The sequence below is a fragment of the Rhamphochromis sp. 'chilingali' genome (assembly GCF_963969265.1).
Source record: "Rhamphochromis sp. 'chilingali' genome assembly, chromosome: 22".
NCBI classification, from domain to species: domain Eukaryota; kingdom Metazoa; phylum Chordata; class Actinopteri; order Cichliformes; family Cichlidae; genus Rhamphochromis; species Rhamphochromis sp. 'chilingali'.
In genome coordinates, this window is record NC_137950.1 from 18,759,762 (window position 1) to 18,780,749 (window position 20,988).

General features: G+C 38.7%; 1 protein-coding gene across 4 annotated transcripts in view; it reads right to left on the reverse strand.

Annotated features, from left to right (window-relative positions):
• vti1a (vesicle transport through interaction with t-SNAREs 1A) overlaps nt 1–20,988 on the reverse strand; it is a 114,416-nt gene that overhangs the window by 83,686 nt on the left and 9,742 nt on the right. For 2 of the 4 annotated variants that reach the window (XM_080872876.1, XM_080872878.1), the window contains exons 4-5: nt 6,907–6,984; nt 1,899–1,919 (exon numbers count right to left, since the gene is read on the reverse strand). In XM_080872876.1, the coding sequence (XP_080729002.1) occupies nt 1,899–1,919; nt 6,907–6,984 (99 nt within the window). The remainder of the gene's footprint in view (nt 1–1,898; nt 1,920–6,906; nt 6,985–20,988) is intronic. The other 2 variants (XM_080872877.1, XM_080872879.1) reach the window with 1 other exon arrangement.

The window sequence follows — 20,988 nt, forward strand, 5'->3', positions numbered from 1 at the left end:
TCTGCGTCGCAATTAACAAAACTATTAAAATAATTCTAACATCAGTGATATTAACACCTACTATTGCTAACCAAGCTGAACAATTGTTATGAATAATATAGTATTTATTGATAAGTCACCTCTTTAAAATATCATTATAATAATTACATATATCAATACCATACAGTTTCAAATGGTAAGCTAATGAGTTAAACAACAAGTTAACAAAGATGCTAGTTTCTGCATGCAGTTAATGTTTTATTCATTTTTTATCATCATCATTGCTACTATTATTAACGTACAATCCTATATATACAATATATTTGGATATGCAGGAACCAAAGGAGGCAAGGAGGGAAGAAAGAATAAACATAAATATAAATTTGTGAAAATAAAAACAGATCTATACAGACAAACTTAGTTTCTAGGAGAATTCACAATTAAAATGATCTTGCAGGGCACTATGTAGCTCTCTAAAGCTCCCTTTAATAACTTGACAATCCAGAAAAAAAAAAAAATGTTGTGGTTTGCATTTTGGTTTCCAAATTTTCTCCAGCAGATGGGGGGGGGGGGGGGGGGGTCAGCACTATAGCAAGATTTCTGAGAGAGTGGAATAAAGAACTGATCAAATTCTTCAAGCACACTCCCTCCATTTCTGAGACGCTATATTTCTATTAAAACCTCCACATTATTGTCCATTCCTCTGCCATTTTGTTTGAATGTATTAAGCTGAATACGATTCAAGATTCAAAAGACCTTTGAATTATCCTGTTATCTAAACTTTAAGTTGTATCCTTGTAGCTAACTTTTCTTTTCTGCTAAGTCAAAACAACAGTTTAGCTGTTTTGTACATTGATATGCTATAAAGGCTGATAATCCACAACCTTTCTACTAAAAGTTTCAAACTACAGTTCCTCAAATGGCCACTTGAGGCCAGCTTCAAAATCAAGTAATTGTACTTCAATATCAAACTTTGCAGAAGAACTAAACATGATTATCATCTGGTACAAAATCGAATTGGTCACTACAATAAAAGTTTCCTGTGTATGAGAGAAGGAAGTGAGATGGGGGCATGTGTGTACTAAATCCAACCAATTTAATATCACTTTAACTTTAAGGCTTTTACATACAGTCTATGGAAACAAGGGTCAGTGGATGGCTTGATGAGTTTTAAAAGGATGTGAATCATATGCTATAGTCTTCAGAATTCCTTCAGCCCAGATTAACACCTCTGGCAGATTTTGGATTGATGTGTTAGTTAGTCCTCTCCAACATCATCATCAAAAGACCAAATGAATGAGTGAGTATCTTTTGGAAGAATGGCGTTCCTTCCCTCCAGGAGATTTCCAGGGACTTGTGCAATCAAAGCCAAGGTGCGGCATGTGGTGGCCCAACATCTTACTAAGCATCTCTTTCCTTTCATTTGTAATCAAAAGCACAAAACAAATACTAGCCTACAATGTGCACTCTTAAACACATAACATAAATCACTAAAAAATAACCTCAGTGTTTTTTTACTGCACAAGCAGCTTTTTTGGCCTCATATTGAGATATTTAAAGAACAGTAAAACGTTTCAAGCTGCCATTCCTGATCAAAACTCAAAAGCTGATCAAGTTCTTGAAAGTTGTTGGTCCCAATAACTGAAGGAACTCTGAGTTTAATTCCCTAATATTTGCCCTTAAACAATTGCATCAGAAATAGTATCTCATCTTCGCTTCCTGATATTTATAGGAGGGGAAACTTGAGGGATTGGCCCTAAGTAAATTCATTATCTGCGGTTCGGCCTCTAAACTGTTCAATCAGACATCCAGAAAGTGTCCAAATGAGTGGTTCTAATTTTCTAACAAAGAAAGGAGGCAAAATAGGTAGTTTCATACGGAAAGCAGAACTTAAATTCTTAGATCAGAAAAGCACTTACCTCTTCACGCAACTTTACCAACTGCATCGTGAGAGCAAAAAGGAGAAGAAAAGAAGGATGGAGAAAGTGAAAGATAGATTAAAAAAAAGCAGAAACAGTCATATGGCTGGATAGAGAATTAACCTTGACGATTTATCTGTTTGCATGTTTAGCATTTGGAAATCACAAGACAAACACATTAAACGGAGCTAAACACGCCGCTTGGGCTGACTTTTTTTGAACAAACAAAGATCAAGTCCTGCTGCTGTCACATTAAACAAGCACAGGGAATGGATCGTTCGACTCGCAGAATCAACCGAGATTATCAAGGAAGTCACATTACAGAAATTGATATAGCAAGAGAAAAGAAAGAATGAGTAAAATCTGGTTTGCACATTTATAGTAAGATTAAATGTTGAGCGAAATTTTCTCATCTGTCACTGTGCAATTCTCTGCAAAACGAACAAAAAAAAAGGAAACTGTGTGCCTTTTGGAACAGAGTTATAAAAATGCTGAGGCACATTATTTTGCATCGCTGTTTATTAATGCTGGTAAGCTGTCAATATTTAATGTCTGTTATCAATCGCATTAAAGGTGCAGATTGTTCAGCGTATGCATGGAAAGCCATGTAAGGCTACAATTGTGTATACATACAGTACTGCTTATTATGAGGACAACCATAGATCATGAAAAATGAATCTTAGCATAGCTATACATTTTTCATGAAAGAGAATAACAAATTTAAAGTGAAGTAAATAAGAAATGCTATTCCTATTCCCTGTCCTGGAAATTCTTGCATCTCTGATAATGAAACAGACATGTAAGGGAGGGCAGTAATCCCATTTGCCATTAATTATGCCCAATCACAATTAAAAGGTTGGTTCCCTGGCCTGTCCTTAAGTTAGGGTTGCAGAGGAGGAAGGCTTCACGTAGGAATGCAGCACATTTGGAAGAGAAAGAGGAAGGACGCATTTTTGATGTGTTAGCCTTTTAAAGTGATTTTAATTAATTTAATCTAATATTTAATTGGTCACTATTACAAAGGTAGTAGCTGAAAAAGGAGACTTAGGGCCACAATTACTCAAACTATTTATTTGGGATCATTGTGAACAATATAGGAGGAAAATCTATTTAAATTAAAACTATGACTTAACATTTATCTTATACCAAAATTCAAAACAACAACAACAAACAATACTGCACTCCCTAAATTTCCCTCTCCTGTATTTATAACAAAACTAGTAAACACAGTCAAAGAAATTTGTCATAAATAATGAATTCAGGATGAGTCTGTGCTCGACAAAAACTGACTGAAAAATAAAGAAACTCACACATTATAATCTTGCATGTCAAAAATAGTTCTTGCATCATTTTTGCTTATCATAAGTATATGTCTGTGACATTTCAGTGAGTAGTGCAAATAAAAAAAATATATTGTCAATATCTGTAATGTGGGAGGTAAACAAGTATACCTCCATGTTTTTATAAAGAGCTCTTACCCTTGAAAATGTCGGCAGTAACAAGGCGCACCTTAGTGAGGAAACACTCTTTTCTAACTTAAGCAACAACTCCCGCTAAGAATGCATTATTGAAGAGGCCAAAGTTTAAAACGACACTGTGAATGTGGTTATTTGGGGCTTGAAAAAAACCCCATCAGATCCTGCGATCCCTCACCACAGCTCTGCCATCAGTCAATGGATACCAAACAAAACTTGTTCTAGCTCATTTGTGCTGCCTGACTGATTGCAAGTCCTTGTGGAGGATTTGTTAAAACTATATGATGGGCATGGTGAGCTGTTTTTCTCGTTTCTTCCTGTTTAGCTTTATTTTTTCTTTGGCATCCATTCTTTATTCTGGCCAGTGATGCTCGTGTTGCTCGAGAGATATACAGCAGTAAATACAGAATATTGTAAATGGTATAATTACTCCTGCATGAGCGTAGCTCCTTGTGTTTTTGTGATGCCAGCCAGTATTCAAAATTGCACTGCTGCAATTTTTCTGTTATGATAATCAGCAATTTTTTTTTTTCAAACAAAAGATTTTTTTTTTTTTTATCCAATACGGAATTCGATACAAGTGGTAATCTGCTTCCTTTGTAGGCTGTAAAATCTGGTCCATGCCGGCTCAAACCAGCACAATCTCTTGTGGCCAAGCCTTCTGCTGTGACTGAAATCGAAACTATTCCGTATAGTGTTCGTGTGTGAAAAATGTGTGCGCATTTGTTGCTTTGTGTGTGGCGTCTGTGTGTGCTGACAGTGTGTGTGTGTGTGTGTGTGTGTGTGTGTGTGTGTGTGTGTGTGTGTGTGTGTGTGTGTGTGTGCGCGTGTGTTGCATGCAGAGGAAACAGAAAGGGAAAAAAAAATGTGCAATGGTAGCCTACCACATTATTAAAAAAATGAGTGATAGTGCCAATTCAGTCTCTGTCCACATACAGATAACGAATAAATGCCGAACTCTATTAAATCGTCCTTTAGCCATTATCGCAGGGCCAACACGCCATTTTCAGAACTTATGACGGTTCCCTATTTACTTAGCTATAAATCCTTGCCATGTAACCAACAGATTTGTGACTGGTAATGATCTGCTCAGCCAGGGCTATATGAAATGATCCTGACCTCTTTCAGATCATCAGGAATTAAATTGACCGACTTGCCCCGGCCCCCACCATCTTTTCCCCTCTCCTATCACCGCCGTCTCGTTAGATAAAAAAAAAACCCTGAAGTTGCGAGTACTCCACTCACAGCAAGACCAAGACAAGTATTATCTCCACAAGTTTTTAAATGAAAATGAGGCAAATACGGCACCTGGAAGAAAAAGGATAAATGTACATCATCTATTTACTTTGCTTTTGCCCCCGAGATGAACTCTTTCTTCGGCTTTGTATGGGTGTGTGCGTGTGCGCGCGTTTGTAGGTGTGTGTATGTGACAGTTTTAGATTAGTTTTGAATTTTTAAAGTTGAACAGACATTATCACCATTCATTAAAGAGTTTTTTAAATAAAAAATTTAACATTCTAAGTCCCAGAAGTCTATTCAACAAATACATTTTGTGAATATACAATGAAAGAAGAGTAATAAATCACATATTTTGGCTCATTTTTTAAGGGCATCATGTTTGACCTAAATTCCCCAAGTTAAAAATGTCTTCCTCTTAATTTAAAATTAATAAATAATCTAAATTTTATTTTATATATGTGGATTTGTGATTTTTAATATATATATGATTATGTTATTATTAAATAGGATCGAAAAATAATGGCTGGATTTGTTCATGTATTTAAATGTCACGCTTTGCTACTGTTATTTGTACATGCATGGATTAAAGCCACATATTTTATCTTAACTTGGAAATACAATTATATTAAATAATATAAAAGCAAGAATATTTTTATTAATTAAATTCCAACATCAGCTTTCAAAATCCTATAATGTAAATTTATAGTACTATGCCACAATATTAATCCTAAACTTTTTCTTTATTATTTTCCTCTCAGATTTATACATTTCAGATTTACAAATATTCGTTTTAAATATTTCAGATACATTTTTAATGAAGGGGAAATAAGATTTGAAATGAAATGGGATCTGGATTTTCAGCTTTTCCTTGACAAGATTTTGATAGGACCCATCAGAGTCTCAAATGTGGCATTTCTGACAGCAAATCTCCTTCTAACTTCTGCATAAAATGTCGGAGCCACTTTTGTGTCTCGCTAATTTGCCAAGAATATGCATATCAATTACATATCTAGGCTCGTGATACATATGTTTCTAAGATGCGCGGTTCATGGGTCATCATTGAAATGGTAATAGGGAAATGTTCAAAAAAACGAGGAAAAAAAACCAGACAACTTTATTTAGCTTTGCCTGGGTGTGAATCATCTAAATATACTCGCATAGCGCTGTGAAACTAAATGTGCACATATGTATTCATCTTTCTTCTTTTTAGTATGTGGAAAGCATTTATTTGCGTGTGTGTGTGTGTGTGTGTGTGTGTGTGTGTGTGTGTGTGTGTGTGTGTGTGTGTGTGTGTACGCGTTAAGACACAGTAACCTCTGCAAGAAGACAGCTGACTCTAAAGGCAATATATAATTAGTCAAAAGACATTTTGTCATAGTTGAGAGTGGCTGAGTACAGCTGTGAGCAGTGCTGCTGATGTATTACTGTTTGACTGGAAACAATTTATTTAAAATTAAGTTTAAAGAGTGTGGTATATTTTTAGCAAATTAAAACTGCAATGTCTTCTTAATACAAACCCCCCTCAAAACTGGTGTAAAAAAATCTTTTGTAAATATTGCTGACGTTAAAGGAAAATTGCTTATGTGCTCATGTTGTTTACATCCCCAGATTCAACAGGCTGGACTGATAGCACATAAAAAAAACAAAAAAACAAACCCAAACAATTGTGAATACACTGATAGCTAACAGATAAAACAATTAAAAGGGCCATTAAAAAAAAAAAAGATTTCTGTTTGAAGCTTGACATGATATACTAGATCAAATTATTTAGTGACTAAATAACTTTTATTGAGTACTTTTTCAATTTCTTTCAGTCATCAGCAAGGGAACGCATTGTTCACCACTGGAGTTCACAAAAAGACAAGAGAGTAAGATTTAGCGGCTGTGTGTTCATTTTTGTGTGGGTGTGTATGTCTTTGTGTGTGTCTTGATCATGAGGATCTATTATGATCCTAAGTCCGTACCCGGCTGGAGAACAGCTGTGGGACGGTTGGAGCAGGGAGGCTGGGGTTTTGGATTGAAATCTGTGTTTAAGTGTGTATTTGTGTTTAGGTGCACTGCTTGTGTTTGTGTGCGTTGGTCACAATCTGGCTGTGTCCAGACACCGGTTCCATGCCCCGAGCCCGCTCACTGCTAGCCCAGCTTTGCATTAAACAGTGTTACTTCCGCATGGCTTAGTGACAATGGTGTGGTTTCAGCTCTCGATGGCTGCTACGATGGGGCCCACCTTCCCACCCTGGGGGCCAGTCAGCCACCCACACTGGTCTCATTTGGGCCCCTGATTAACACCTTACCTGGCTCTCCGAAGAACTGGCATCATCCCCCAGGAGCTCGTTGCGCACCTCATCACTGTAGGCAATGCGTGACCTTTTCTGCAGGAGGAGGAAGAGGAGGAGGAAGAAGAAGAAGGACAAAAAGAAGAAGGAAGAAAAAGAGGAGAGCAAAAAGAGAAAACAAGTGGGGAAATATGGCTTAGTACTGTTGTTGATGCAAAAACACAACAGGCATTCCTTAAACACGAGAGCCCCCTAATGGAACTCGGTGACAAACCGAATCAAACATGGAGGGTGTGTATATGTGTGTGTTTGCCCTTACAGCACATGTACCAGCAACAAAGCAGTGTTCGGGGTTTGTGCCTATGCCTCCTTCCAAGGTGATCGACTTTACCTCATGCACTTATGCCACAGCGGTGGTGGCAAAGAGCCCCAACCACACACACATATACACCTTGCCCACTTAAACAAATACAAGTTGAAGGATAAAAAAAAGCCCATCCTGTGTGCAGGGAGAGGCTGAGGAACCAGGGACAGGGTAGAGGGCCAGGGAGATGTATTATGAGGAAGTATCACTTGTCAGCGCTAAATCTTTTCTAGGGGCTGTCACTGCTGTCATCCCAGTGCAGTGGCAGGCTCTGTGATAACACCAATGCTGTGACTCAGACAGGGAATAATTCATCACCCATTGGCGGCCCATCGGATTTGGGGTTGCCTCTCTCCCTCACACACACGCACACACACAAACTCTCTCTCACGCTCTCTCTTTCTCTGTCTCCAGATAGGCTAGAATAAGAGGGAATCCATGTCCCCCCCACCCAAGAAAAAAAACACCCAAAAAGACACACTCAGACACACACATTTCATACACACTTCAGAGTGTGCCACCTCCGATTGTGGAAGAGTGGGCTGCCGTTGTACTGCTTGTTTACAGACACCCGACCCATGGAAAAACAGCCTCTTGGCATGCCCTCTAAACTAAATACACACCAGCAGCAGACACAGAAAGTGTTTACTAAGCCTCCTTCGCTTTCTGTCACCGCCTTGACAGGGTTTCTAGGTGGGCTGCAGGAGGTGGGCAAAATCAAAGACAAACACCAGCAGAGGAATGAAAATATCACTTTTCCTCAGCACAAATTCTTTCAATTTTTCTATATTTATATTGTAATTGACTAAGTAAATAAAACAAAAGTCGGGGAATAAGCAAAGGAACACCAATTACCTGGTGGGGACATGTTTTCCCCCCTCAAAGGCACTATCCTTTCCTCCTCTCTTTCTTAACAGTAAAAGTTTAAAGAAGCTATAGCACTAAGCACTTTAATGGTGCCTACCATGACAAAAAGCACAAACCAAACTTGAAAATGCCAATTCGAACGTCAGGAGTGATGACATCAAGCTGCTTGATTGAAATAGCTTTGGAACCAATCAAAACTGAGCCGGTTGATTTTATTTATTTGTCTCTCCTCATAATCTGGAGCACTGAGTGGAAACTCCTCGCTGATGTGATTTGTTATTATCGTGATGGTGAGGGCCACAGTTCTCTGGAGTAATTACTGACTAGATAGACAATCCAGACCACAAAACCCATAAAGAGCGCACCCAAACAATAGCCAACCACGGGGACCTAACCTAACCACTAAACGCCTACTGAAGAAAAAGACTGGCAGCACAGTCTGAAATAACACAGACACACACCGGTATAAAGGAGCACTCTGTCAAAAGATGCTGTTAAAGTTGGTTTTTGAGTATTATTTAACTTTTACCTTAATTGCTCTAATGCTGAATGAACTGGAACAGCCAGTTCAAGATAAACTGGCGAAACATGCGCTATTTAAATGGTCATGAGAGCATAAGCATAATTAATGAGATCGTTTCTGATTTATTTTCTGTCATCTGAAGCTTGTCATCCTTTATTTAAATGCCTAATGCATATGTTTATGTATTTGAAACATAATTTAAACCATATTTTGTCACCTTTAAAAAAAAAAAAAAAGAAAACCCATCCATTCCAGCATTGTAAAGCATTGTAAACCTTCTACACCAGGGTAACTGAATGGTCACTGTGCTGCAGTTAGTGCAAGTGTAAGCACAAGAAAAAGGAATTCCAGATTTGTTAAAATCAGAAAGACAATAAAGACAATATAACGACAGCATGTACACTTGTACACCAGGCACACGCGCACTTTTTTTTTTTGCCAGGAAAAACACCCACATATTCCATTTAAGTCGAGTTTCATCTTAAAGAGCTTCAGTGCAACTTAGGGGGAAAGACGACTTCACCAGTAATTGAGACGAGGAAGCCTGGGAGAAGCATTGATTTGAATGTTGAGGCTTACGTCGCCTTCAAACCATATGCAGGGCTTTTTTGGTATTTCTAAATAGCTGTTTGTTACGGATGAATGTATGAAGGGTTTCTGCAATGAGAACAGAGTAGATAACAAAGAAAGTATAAAGAATGGAAAATGTCATTGAAATGAAAGTGTTGCTGCTATTTTCCCTGTACCTACAGTACACACTCCAGCTTTTGGATTCCCCCTCTGGAAAACAACAGATTCCTAAGTGACTACTGCCTTCCCATTTGATGTAAAATATAAGCAGGTGCAATACTGACTGCTTAATACAGTAACAGATTTTGATTATGAGTTTGGGTGTTTAGTGACAACAGGCACAGTCTCGAGGTCAGAAAGGAGATATCTGGTCTATTGTAAAAACCTTATTTTCCATTAATAATAATAATAATAAAAAAAAAGCTCTAAAACTAACTCAATCTATTTACAGTACGTGGAGACAGAGCTCCGCATCTTAAGACAAAACCAACTAATCAGGCTTTGTAATCTAAAAAAGAATACGTGCTTTCAGAAGATACCTTATTGCTCAGAAAAGGGGGGGGGAAAGAGCTTTTTTTAAATCCTTTTGAAAGGTCTGTCTTTTGTCACTTTTTTTTTATCTTGGGTGAGAATTTGCTTCTATTCCCGGAAGCACACAAGAAAAGTACAAAAGGTACATCTTAACTTTATGCAAAGTGGCCTGCCTTTAAAAACTCCACGCATCCCGTCAAATGAGGCGATGGAGGTGCTGGTGTCCTGTCAAAAACACACGTTTTACCTCTGTTGACATGGATAGCAGAAAAAAAAAAAAAAAAAGTATTCTTCTTTACTCATCAAAACATAATTACATATGCACGCATAACAATTCATATCAGATATGCTAATCAGTTCAGCATAATCCTCTGAGCAGCAAATGATATTAATTCAATTATAACCAATACATGGATATCTTATTTGTGTACAATTCCTTTATAGTCTATGAGCATGCGATGGTATACTTTTGTTAAATAAACATGACGACTCTTAATTCCTTCATAAACCACTCACAGAAAAACACGTTATTAATTGTAAAAAAAATAATAAAACAATAAAATAATAATAATAATAATAATAATAATAATAATAATAATAATAATAATAATAATATGACCTTTCAAAATAAATTCAAATCAGTCTCCAATTAAGGTCTCTGTAATATTAAACAAAACTTTCTCAGAAAAATTCAAATGAAACAAACTGAGATCCATATACACATTTCAATGCCCTCCAACTCTCCTCCTTGCTTTTTGCCTGGTGCAACGAGTGACACAAGGACAAGTCGAATAATTGTGGCGCCTAGAAAGCAGAAAAAAAAAAATGTAAACAGTTCATTAGATGGGAAATAAAAGGCGTAAAAATACCCAGGGGCAGAGTGTAATGAGGGGCCCTGAAGTTCCTCTGCAGACGCTTTTTCCCTCTACTTTCCCAAGCTTTTCCTTTTCACCCTGCACACACGGCTGGTGGCATAGCATGAAGAGTAATTAACCACATTCAATTTATAGTACTAGGCTCCATTACAAGGTTTTTCACCAGCAGGTGAGCAACTGGGCAAGTTAGACTTAATAACTCTCATGTCTAACGCCATGTGATTGCCTCAAACTGACATCCAGTCCTTTCATTTTCCTCTCCCGATTGCTCTAGGGATGCACAAAATGTGAAAATCCAAATAAAATTAAGGTGAGTATAAAATGATCTAAAATGAACATCCTGTAAAAATAAATAAATAAGTAAAAAAATATTTCTAAAGTCAGCACAGAAGTGACAATGAAGTGGAGCAGTAAAATGTGTGTTCACAAAAATGTGTGCTAAACTCAAAGGTTATCTATTTCACTTCCTCTCCTCCCCTGCTGTGATATTTTCCCAGGTGATGTGTGGACCAGCGCCAGCAGGCCCCACTCTGGTTCCCCCCACAAGTGGGGGCAGAGGTGGGCTGATGCGGCATGGCGTTAAAAGGAAGCTGAGACCTTTAAGCAGGCACAAGTATCACAACAGCATCTTAAATAATGCATCTCTGCTCGGCAGGGGTTTAACACGCGCGCACGCGCGCACACACACACACACACACACACACACACACACACACACACACACACACACACAGACATGCACAGCAAAGCACAAAGCGAAACACACACACACACACACACACACACACACACACACACACACACAAATTGTTGTCTAGCATCTTCTACTCTCCTTTAACACAAACAAACTGGGAGAGGTTGTTCAATTAAGTGCTCCTTTTTAATACATCTGATATATTATCAGACAAAGAGAAGCAGCTACAGTTGGGACTGTCGCAGGAGGGTGTCATTTGCGCCTTTGTTTTATTGCGGTCTTTGGTGCCATCGAATCCTTTACTTCTGTCTGTTGTGCGCTTGTGTGAGTGCAGAAGGATACATGGGGGCTACTGTATGTAAGATGGAGGCTTCTGTGAGCTTTTGCATCCCCGGTAAACCTCCTTTAGAGAACGTACGCGTGCAACATATGTGAACGGTAGCCCGGTGTGTGTTCTCTCCCCTGATAGAAGTGCAGCAGTGGTAGAGAAGCCGGAGCCTTAGATAACAGCATGGGGCCTCTCATTAGCTCACAGGTTGGTGCTTTGGTGGCTTCGACGCACACTGCATTGTGTTCCACCTCGATGAAATACCTCAAGGAGTCTCAGAGAAACAATTGTCAAAAAAAACACAAATAGAGGTGAATGATCAACAACGGCAAGGCAATAAATGAGCCAGCGACATATCTGAGCAGGTGTGAGGTGAGGAGACTTATTTTAGGCAGACAGAGTGGATCAGCTTCAAAAAGATCATGTCCCTTAATAAAAACCTGACACTGTCTGACACAACTGTGATAAAACTTCTCTTTATTAGTTTGCTTTTTTTAAAATCTATCAATCAATTAGCCCACAAGCAACCAAGGTTTTATCATTTGCCAGTAGTGGTTTACACCACTCTGATACCATGCTATTTCATTCTTGCACCTGTGTGAATGGAAGGGGGGTTCCCTGTCAAAGTCATTTCTATTGCTAAGTACTGCTGAGATCAGTCAATAAGCCTAACGACTGTAACCACAAAGTGATAGGCCAGGAGACAGCAAGAGAAGGCGGTGGAAGGAGGGGTGTTGAAAGTGAACTCCAAACAAAAGAGCAAATTCAAGAAGGGCTTTGATTGAAGAAACGCCATATAGCTTTTGAAGGCCGAGGGATCATCTCTCAGTGGTTATTTCTTTAAGGCACGCGGGCCCGATTAAACCCAATATTAAAATATGAAGGTGCTTCTAATGAAAAATCAAAGGCCCCATTTCCCCTCCCACACTACCAGTCTTTCCGTGTCTCTTTCACTCCTTCGCTCTTGTTCCATTAGTTTCTTCCTTCCATAGCCCGTGGTTGTGTAGGAGGGGACAGAAAGAAAGATGGAAAGAAAGTATGAAAAGACAAAAAAGAAGACAGCAAAGAAAATGAGGAAAGAGGGAGGGTTATAGAGATGAGGGACCTAGGTGCTGGTGGTGCAAAACAGAGACAGACAGCATTGGTTGGAGGAGTAAATCAATAGAGCAGAGCCGTCGGGGAGGCGGGCAGCCAGGGCAAGGATAGAGGAGAGGAGAGGGGAACCAGCGCAGGGGCCCGGGCTCCGATCACAACGCTGGCTTCTGGCGTGCAGTGGGGAATAAAGAGAGCCTCCCCAGGTCAGCACCAGAGAAAAAGGTGAGATTAGAGGAAAGTGGAGGAGGTATTTTCACAGAGTGAAGGTGGGAGGGGTTGGAGAGGTGAGTGCTGGAGGATGACGAGGAGGGAGAGTCTATCTATCTATGTGTGTGTGCGTGTGTTTTGTTTCGGGGGGGTGGGGGGGTGGAAATGTGCATACAGGATACCTGGCAAGCCAGGGACCAACCGGCCCATTAGCCTGTGGGCACCTACATATAGTTCACTGAACCCTCTGCTGAGAAGAGCTCCTCTCCTATCAGTCTTCCCATCTTTTTTAAAGATACCTTCACTTTTAACCCTTTCTCTGCTTTGGAAAGAGGCTCACTCCTGACCTCGATTTATGATTCATTTTTGTTTGATGTCTATTCTTGGAGTGTTATCTAAAATTGAAAAATGTAATAAAATAAAAAAAAAAGAGGAAAAAAAAAAAAACCTAGACACAAAGGGAGAGAAGTTGGGCCTGGTGAGCATGTGCGCGTCCCTCGGTGGACACGTACACAGAAGACTATCTCCTTCAGTGCTTTGCCTTTTCTTGTAATGTGACCATTGTTGGCATTGAATAGCTGGATTATTAGCATAAGAATACAGCAGCACACATAGAGACTTAGCCAGATCATTATCTCTATATATTTATGTATACTTTGTTATTTCACTAGCCAGAACACATTCAAATGCTGATGAGGCCAGTAAGGCCCCCTTCCAAAGCCCTTCCAACATGTGCCCTCCTGAACTTCCCAATACACTTACGAGTTTCCTGGGAGTGTGCAGGTTCTGTGCTGGAATTCACAACAACGGTGCAGAAAATTTTTAAAAAGCAGTCAACTGATTGGTACAGACAAGACTTTCTTGCACCTCGTAAGCCAATTTAAAGGAAATTGTCTTATATTCAACATTAACACAAAGAAAAATGATGCTTTATTTATTTTTTAAACAAAAAAGTGCTAGAATATCCACAAAATAACATTAATTTAATGAGCTATTTGATTGTTTGCAAATGTCTTTTGTGAAATGAATAATTTCAGAATAAAAATACCAAGACAAAAACATACAAAAAAAGAAGAAAAAAAAAAAGCTTAACGGAGAACAAACAAGTGCTCTATGGTGATGAGGGGAACAAAACTAAAGAGTTTAGTCTCACTGCAGGAGTAAGCTGATGCTCTAATGCTGGCCAACCTCTGGGATAATTGAAAAAAAAAAAAAAAACCTTAATTCATCTTCCACAATGTAATTCTGATCAAGGCCACAGCCAGATTCCACTGCAGGCTTCAAAAACACCCGAGAAAAGGCAAAATTGTTGGTCGCTGAGAGCAAAAACGGTTTCCCTTTCTTTCTGGCACACTCCCTCATTAGAAACACTTAGGATGAGAGGAAGAAACCAAGTTAATTGTGTGTGTGCATGTGTGTGCATGTTTCTGTGAAGGGGCTGTGAGCAAGGGTTAAAACATGTGTAAACATAGAAGTTTTACTCTAAAGAAACACCACTAAAGATGAAATATACAGAGTTTTCCCTCCATTTACTCCTTTCCCCAGCCTTGGCGTCTCTGAGCCTTACTTATTAAAAGCAAATGCCACTGCCTAAAATACAGAGGAAAAACACAGACCCAATGATTCATAATATATTTCATAAATACTTCATGAATCCCTTCACCATACTTAAGCCAGTCTGGCAAAAAAAGAAAACATTGTCACCTATTCTAGTACCCGCTTGTCAGCACATCACTGGGGAGTGGGTGTCACATGTCACTTCTGGTTTACACTACTGCGTGGGACAGGCTCGGTGCACGAGAACCGGGGGTAGGACAGAAAGAAGAACAGAAAGGAAAAGAAAAGTGAAGGGGAGGTGGAAAGGGGAGTAAAGAGAGGGAGGAGGGTGGAGGAGGAGCGTGGGGGTGCTATCATATCATCACCCCATGTCTTTATATTTTCCCCCTATTATCTTTGGCCCCCACTCACTCCAGTCACTCAATCACACAAGCCCTGAGGACAGTGAGGGGACCTGGGAGGGCCTTCGCTTCTTGGCAGACTCAGCCAGACAAGCGTCTGAAAGCTATACTGATCGCTGTCAGTGAGTGTGAAAGTACGGTGACTTTGGAGGGGCCAGGAGAGATAAGCGAGAAAGGAAACGATCGCGTGGAAGGATAACGGCCGAATTTGCACACTGCCAAACAAATCCTGTGCTCCAGGCATAATGCAGATACCCCATCCATACAGAAGAGAGTTCACATGAAGAGGCACAGAAGAAGCAGGGGATGATGTGTTTACAAATTACGGCCTATCTGTGTGATATTTGAGAGTCAAACCCTACGACAAATCATTTTGTTAAAGAGCACACACCTCGTTAGCAAGTAAATTTTGCTGTTGTGCCAATTTTATCCTAAACATCAGGCTTACTGGAAATTACACAGCATAATTTCAGTCTGGTTTCTTTGAGCAATGCTAAAGAAATTACTCATATAACTTAAAAATCAACTTTACATTCACAACCACCGAGAACACCCTATTAATTAATTAATCCTGAACTGGTGTCAACGCCTATATTTTGCCCAAAAGGACATTTCTAAGTTGAGACGCAGACCCATCAACATTCAACGATACTTCCATTTAGACTTAACCGGCTGTTAAATTACATTTATCAATTATCCCCTTCTTTTAATGCTTCCAACACAATTTACACATGTAAAACATACATGTTTTTTAAATAAAAAAACAAACAAAAACTATGCAGAATTAGCAAAGTATTGCCAAAGTATTGTCTCCCGTTTTTCAATAAAAACCGAACACGGCACTTTTGGACAGCACAACTTTTTGTCCTTCTTGTGACACTGTCCTTCAACCCAGATTTGACCTACCATTGCCATTACGCCATCAAACATGTAAAAAAGTAAATAAATAAATAAAATGGTTTCAACATGAGTGACAAAAGGCTAATCCACAAATGAATCCCATCTTGGTGTCCATAAAGGGGACATGGTAAAGCCTGCAATACCACAAATCCGCAAAGGGCTTGTGCAAGACGTACTGCTCGCAACGATTTCCGAATGAAAGCCAGAATTCATAAGTAGAAGAAGAAGATCTATTTGCTTACATCCTAAATCTGCACTCAGCGCAGAGGAAATATAGGGAGAGAGGGAAAAAATCCCTGTCAATTCAGGGAACTCTTTTATGACTGGTGATGAGTGATTAGACTTTGGTGTTGTTGATGGGTTGTTAAGCAACAAACCATGAAAAGAGTCAATCTGCATTTACTCCTCTGTGTTTAATATGAACAAGTAAGCCAAGGCAACCTAATGCGATTTATAGTGTCTAACATCCAACTAATGTTGGTCTGTCATGTTGTTGCTTGCAGAAGTCACTTTAATGAGGACAAGGGGCAAAAAAAAAGAAGCCTTCAAGCGGGATTACAACAATGCTAATATATAATCGCTAGTTGTATGTTTAGCTTGGAATGTACAGTCGCCCAAAAAAAAAAATCTCACTTCAAAACTTAAATCTCAACATAATTACGATCAAGTTGTGCAAAAAAACTGCATTTAAGATGCCAGAGCTCTTTAAAACAAATAACTTTTTCATTAAATGACTTTGCAAACTCTTCATTCTTTGCTAAGGTTAGTAACTGTGCCAAAAGTAATGAGTTTATGACCACTCTTGTTAAAGCTGGATAGTCTCTACAATCTTCAAGTGTCCATGATCATTTATTTAGTTTTTTAAGATAATGAAAAACATGAAAATGACCCTCATATTCAAGTGTTTGACTCCGTTCCATCACTCAAAATTCACATTTCAAACACTGAACTCCAACTTAGTGCAGAAGCCAATCACACAAAGACAAAACCCTGAAAATTAAAATATAAATCCAGAAATATGTTAATTCATTGCCACTGATGAATAGTTTGTGGTTGACCATCAGATTAAGAGGACACAAAAAGTTTTAAGTTTAGGTCCAGAAAAAAAAAGTCTCATGGAAAACTTCAGATAACACTCTCAAACATGTTTTTGAGCCGCGTGTAGGAATGTCAGTAGTCATTCATTAGTAACTCAGTCTTGATCGAATTTGAGCATTAAATTATCTGTTATATCTGTGCATCCACACTTTAATTAAATCATTTCTACATCAAAAAAAGCTTAAAAGGTGCTGTACTCCAATTCATTAAAACCATTTTCAGTCATTGCCTCAACTGAAAACTACATGTCAAGTCTCAAGATATCATTATAAGGTCAGTGAAACCACTTATGAAATTGATATATGGAGTGAAAATATTCAATACCATTTTCATTCTATTCACCTCAGTGCACCTAGCAGATAAACTGTTGAATTTCTCAAGGCTGACCAACTCTTTTCCAAATGCATTAATTATCTCCCTTGGCAGACACTGGGAGGCATTCCACCGAAAATACTTTTATTAAAGAAAAAGGCAATCCACACATCCTATTTGACCATGACTGAAGCTCCAAACAATACCCCAACAGATAACTGGAAATTAGTAAGGGATAGTTGAGTTCCTGTGACAGTTGGCCTCATGATTTAACATCAGGGTCCATGTCGGAATAAATTAAGCTGGGAATGAAAAGACAAATCATCACCTCAATCTTACTGAATGGGCTCCTTCTGAATTTAAGTACTGCACTTCAGACAAATTAAATTTTGACTGTATCGCATTTTTTCAAATCTTGCAATAACTAATAATTTGTACTATGCCTACATATTTTCCGACCTCATAAGACCGGGTGACGATATGCGTTTCAAAAGAAATACTGGCATGTAGATAACATGTTAGTGGGTCCTTGATGGAACATTGTGTGGCGTATTATGACAAACCAAAAATAGTTTTCTATTCAAAATTCAATAAGATGAAACAAAACGCATAACACAATGGATCTCGTGCCATCAACAAAACTGCCTTGACCATTATAGGACCTCCTTTTTAATAAATGACAAAAAGATGTAAGGTCTCAACAACAAAACTTGTCAAAGCTTGAGATTTAAAGACTATTAATTAACCTTTTAACAAACAAACATTTAGACCAGTAGTGTTTATTTGGATATAATAAAAAAGAAACGATCTAAAGAGGTGAAACATATTCGGAGAACTAGTTGAGAGAAGAAATGAGAATATTGTTGTGAGTTAAAGCATGAAATGTTTAAAAAAGGCATTTCACTTTCCCAAGGACTTGGCATTTAATTTATATTCTGTTTTGTTTGCTTAAGTATTTTTCAAAGCATAATTAAGCAAAGAAAAAGAAAAGAAAATGCATAAACTTATAAGCTTATAAGCAAGAACTCAGATAGGTTTTCACCACAGGGACACCATTTTCAATCTTGCATATTAAACATAAAGCAGAGGTTAGGCATAGCAATGGTAAGAAGAATTTATCAGAGCAAGTCCAACCACATATCAGCAGGGCAAAGTAATTGGTGAATGTGCCCAATATCTTCCTGATGTTGAAGCTTACTCAAAGAAAATTCTTAGATCAACACCGCCATCTGCTGCCAGCAGGAGGTGTGCTGATAGTCCAAGTAAGCCATGCAGTGAATAATCTCTCAAAAGGGTTCAGGATTTAAAATGGGAAAAAAAAATATGAAGACACTTGTCTAAACTTCATAGCTACTGCAAAGTAATGACCAAGAGTTGTGATTTTTTTTTCTTAAAGAGATCAATACTCCTCATGAAATTTTATATTAAATAATTGAGGCAAAGCTATTCCAGTGAATTTATACCAATTACATAATGATAACAATGATATTAGGGCTGCAAGCTACAGCCACCGGTGCATCTTATTCAGCTAATTACTTACTGATGATTGGAAAAGCAGAAAAGTGTTAAAAATTACAAGGAAATTAGAAACGATTTGCTTGAAATTGATAAAGTTACTTCATTTTCAATAATACCTGAGGATTGTTTGTCATTTAACCAAATAATGATGACCTAATCTAAATAATGTCAATTTTGTTGTTAAAATGAAAAAAGAAAACTCTTCATTTTTATTGAGTCTACATAATAAATCAGAGACCTGACAATGATAAAGAACAGTTTGTCATAGTCAGGCGAAAGGAAGGAGGGGTCTCTGTACTCAAAATATATTCTGATAAGAGAAATTTATCAGGACTGACAAATGTATCTTTAAATCCTCCAGCCAATGTTGCTTTACGATGCCTCATTATACACAAGTCACACGAATCACACATTTCATGGCGTCCAGTTTCACTCACACACTTAAAGTTGTGTTTTGCGTGACGCAATCAATGCCTGCGGGTCCTCATCTTGCCCACTGGGACAGACCTAACCTGGCACTTTGGAAAAAAAAAAAAATAAATATATATATATATATATATATATATATATATATATATACACACACATACACACACACACACACACACACACACACACACACACACACACACACACACACACCCCTCTTTTGGGGTGGTTGTTTGATAAGTTTTCTTTCTGGATGAAATGGCTGGGTTTCTGAGGTCAACTCCAGCCCTCTGTCTGAAAAGGAGAAGGAATGAGGTCTCAAGCTGGCACACCAGTGGTAGAATTACTTCAAACCACGGGTGAATGAGAGGATGAGAGAGCAGGTTAAGGGGGGAGACACCCGTGGGAGGCCAGTAGGGGGTAGGTTATGGGGGAGATTTAGTAGTGAGGGAGTGGAAAGGCCTTGATATCCACAGAAAGCACAACAAAGCCGGAGCTTTTTACATTAAAAAGAAAGGAGATTGCCCTTTTTTCCACTCGATGCCTTTTCGAGCCGAGTGTCATGTCCTCCCTAGGCCGGCAGGAAGTGAGAAGCTGAGCTCAGCTATAGCATTTGGCACATCTGAGACACATCTGAGGGGGCTGAAGTTCTTGCCTTCTGAACACTTGCATCAGATTTACGGGAGACGAGATATACTAGATGTAACTCTGTGAGGTGGGTGATCCTGGTTTAAATGTGCGCTGATTTCACCGCGCCACACGCAGAGGTGTAAAAAAGAGAAATTACAGTCAAACAGGGAGACTCACAGTTAGAAGCCAGTCACTGCTTTTTTATTTTCCGGACACCCGGATTATCCTACGGCTACCTTCTGCTTTTTATTTCAGTACAAGCAATTACAGACACGACTTAAGTATGCAGCGATGTGCAAAAAAGAATTTAGACATCATCATACTCTCTAAGGACTGTGCACACCGGATTTTTGCATTATAAAGTGCATGGAGGAATGCCATGTTTTGCCAGGGTGAAGAAACAATTTTCGTCGCCAGCACATGCTCGTAAGACAGGAAAAACGGCTAGAAACGAAAATTAGCACCAATATCGGCCACAGCAGGTGTTAACTGCTTGATGATTAAGCATGGTAAGAGTGGGGAGAAGAAAAGTTAAAGATTAATCGTCAGCCAATTAAATGCCTATGGCGAGAAAAGCAAGCTGTTTTGGCACAGAGATCTCTTCTATGATCTCAGTTAGCACATCTCAGTGGCGTGTTCACAGATCACTAGCACATATTATTTGAATCTAAATGCGGTGTTTGTGCATGTTTACTTGTTTGGAGCGGTGAGGTGGGGGAATATAAAAAGTATTTTGTGGTTAATGATGATTAGATACCAAACAAACATTTAAGAAAAATAATGAGTGTTGGTGAAAAGCATGGACTGTAGTAGTCATCTGAGGTATAGATGGGCAGTATATCATAAATAAATATGTAGTTTTTCATATGTGCATAAGTCTATTTTGAGTTTCCCAACTGCTACTTTTATTTTGACATTTTGTATCAAATCAAAATTACTCAACACTTGGAATTCTGATTATATTGGCTATGCCTTGTGCATTTTTGTGATGATCATTGCACTGCTTCCCTTTACTTCCTGAAAACCTTCCCATTAAACTTGAGCTATCCAAATATCCTCCAATAAATCCTCTACAAGCGAAGAAAAAGTTCAGATTTGTGTGGAAAAGTACACACTTTATTCATTTCAAGGTTTGGAGAAAAGTTTGTTCGTTATTTTGGCCAACCTCTAAACTTAACACATTAAGGAGAAGCCTTTGCTG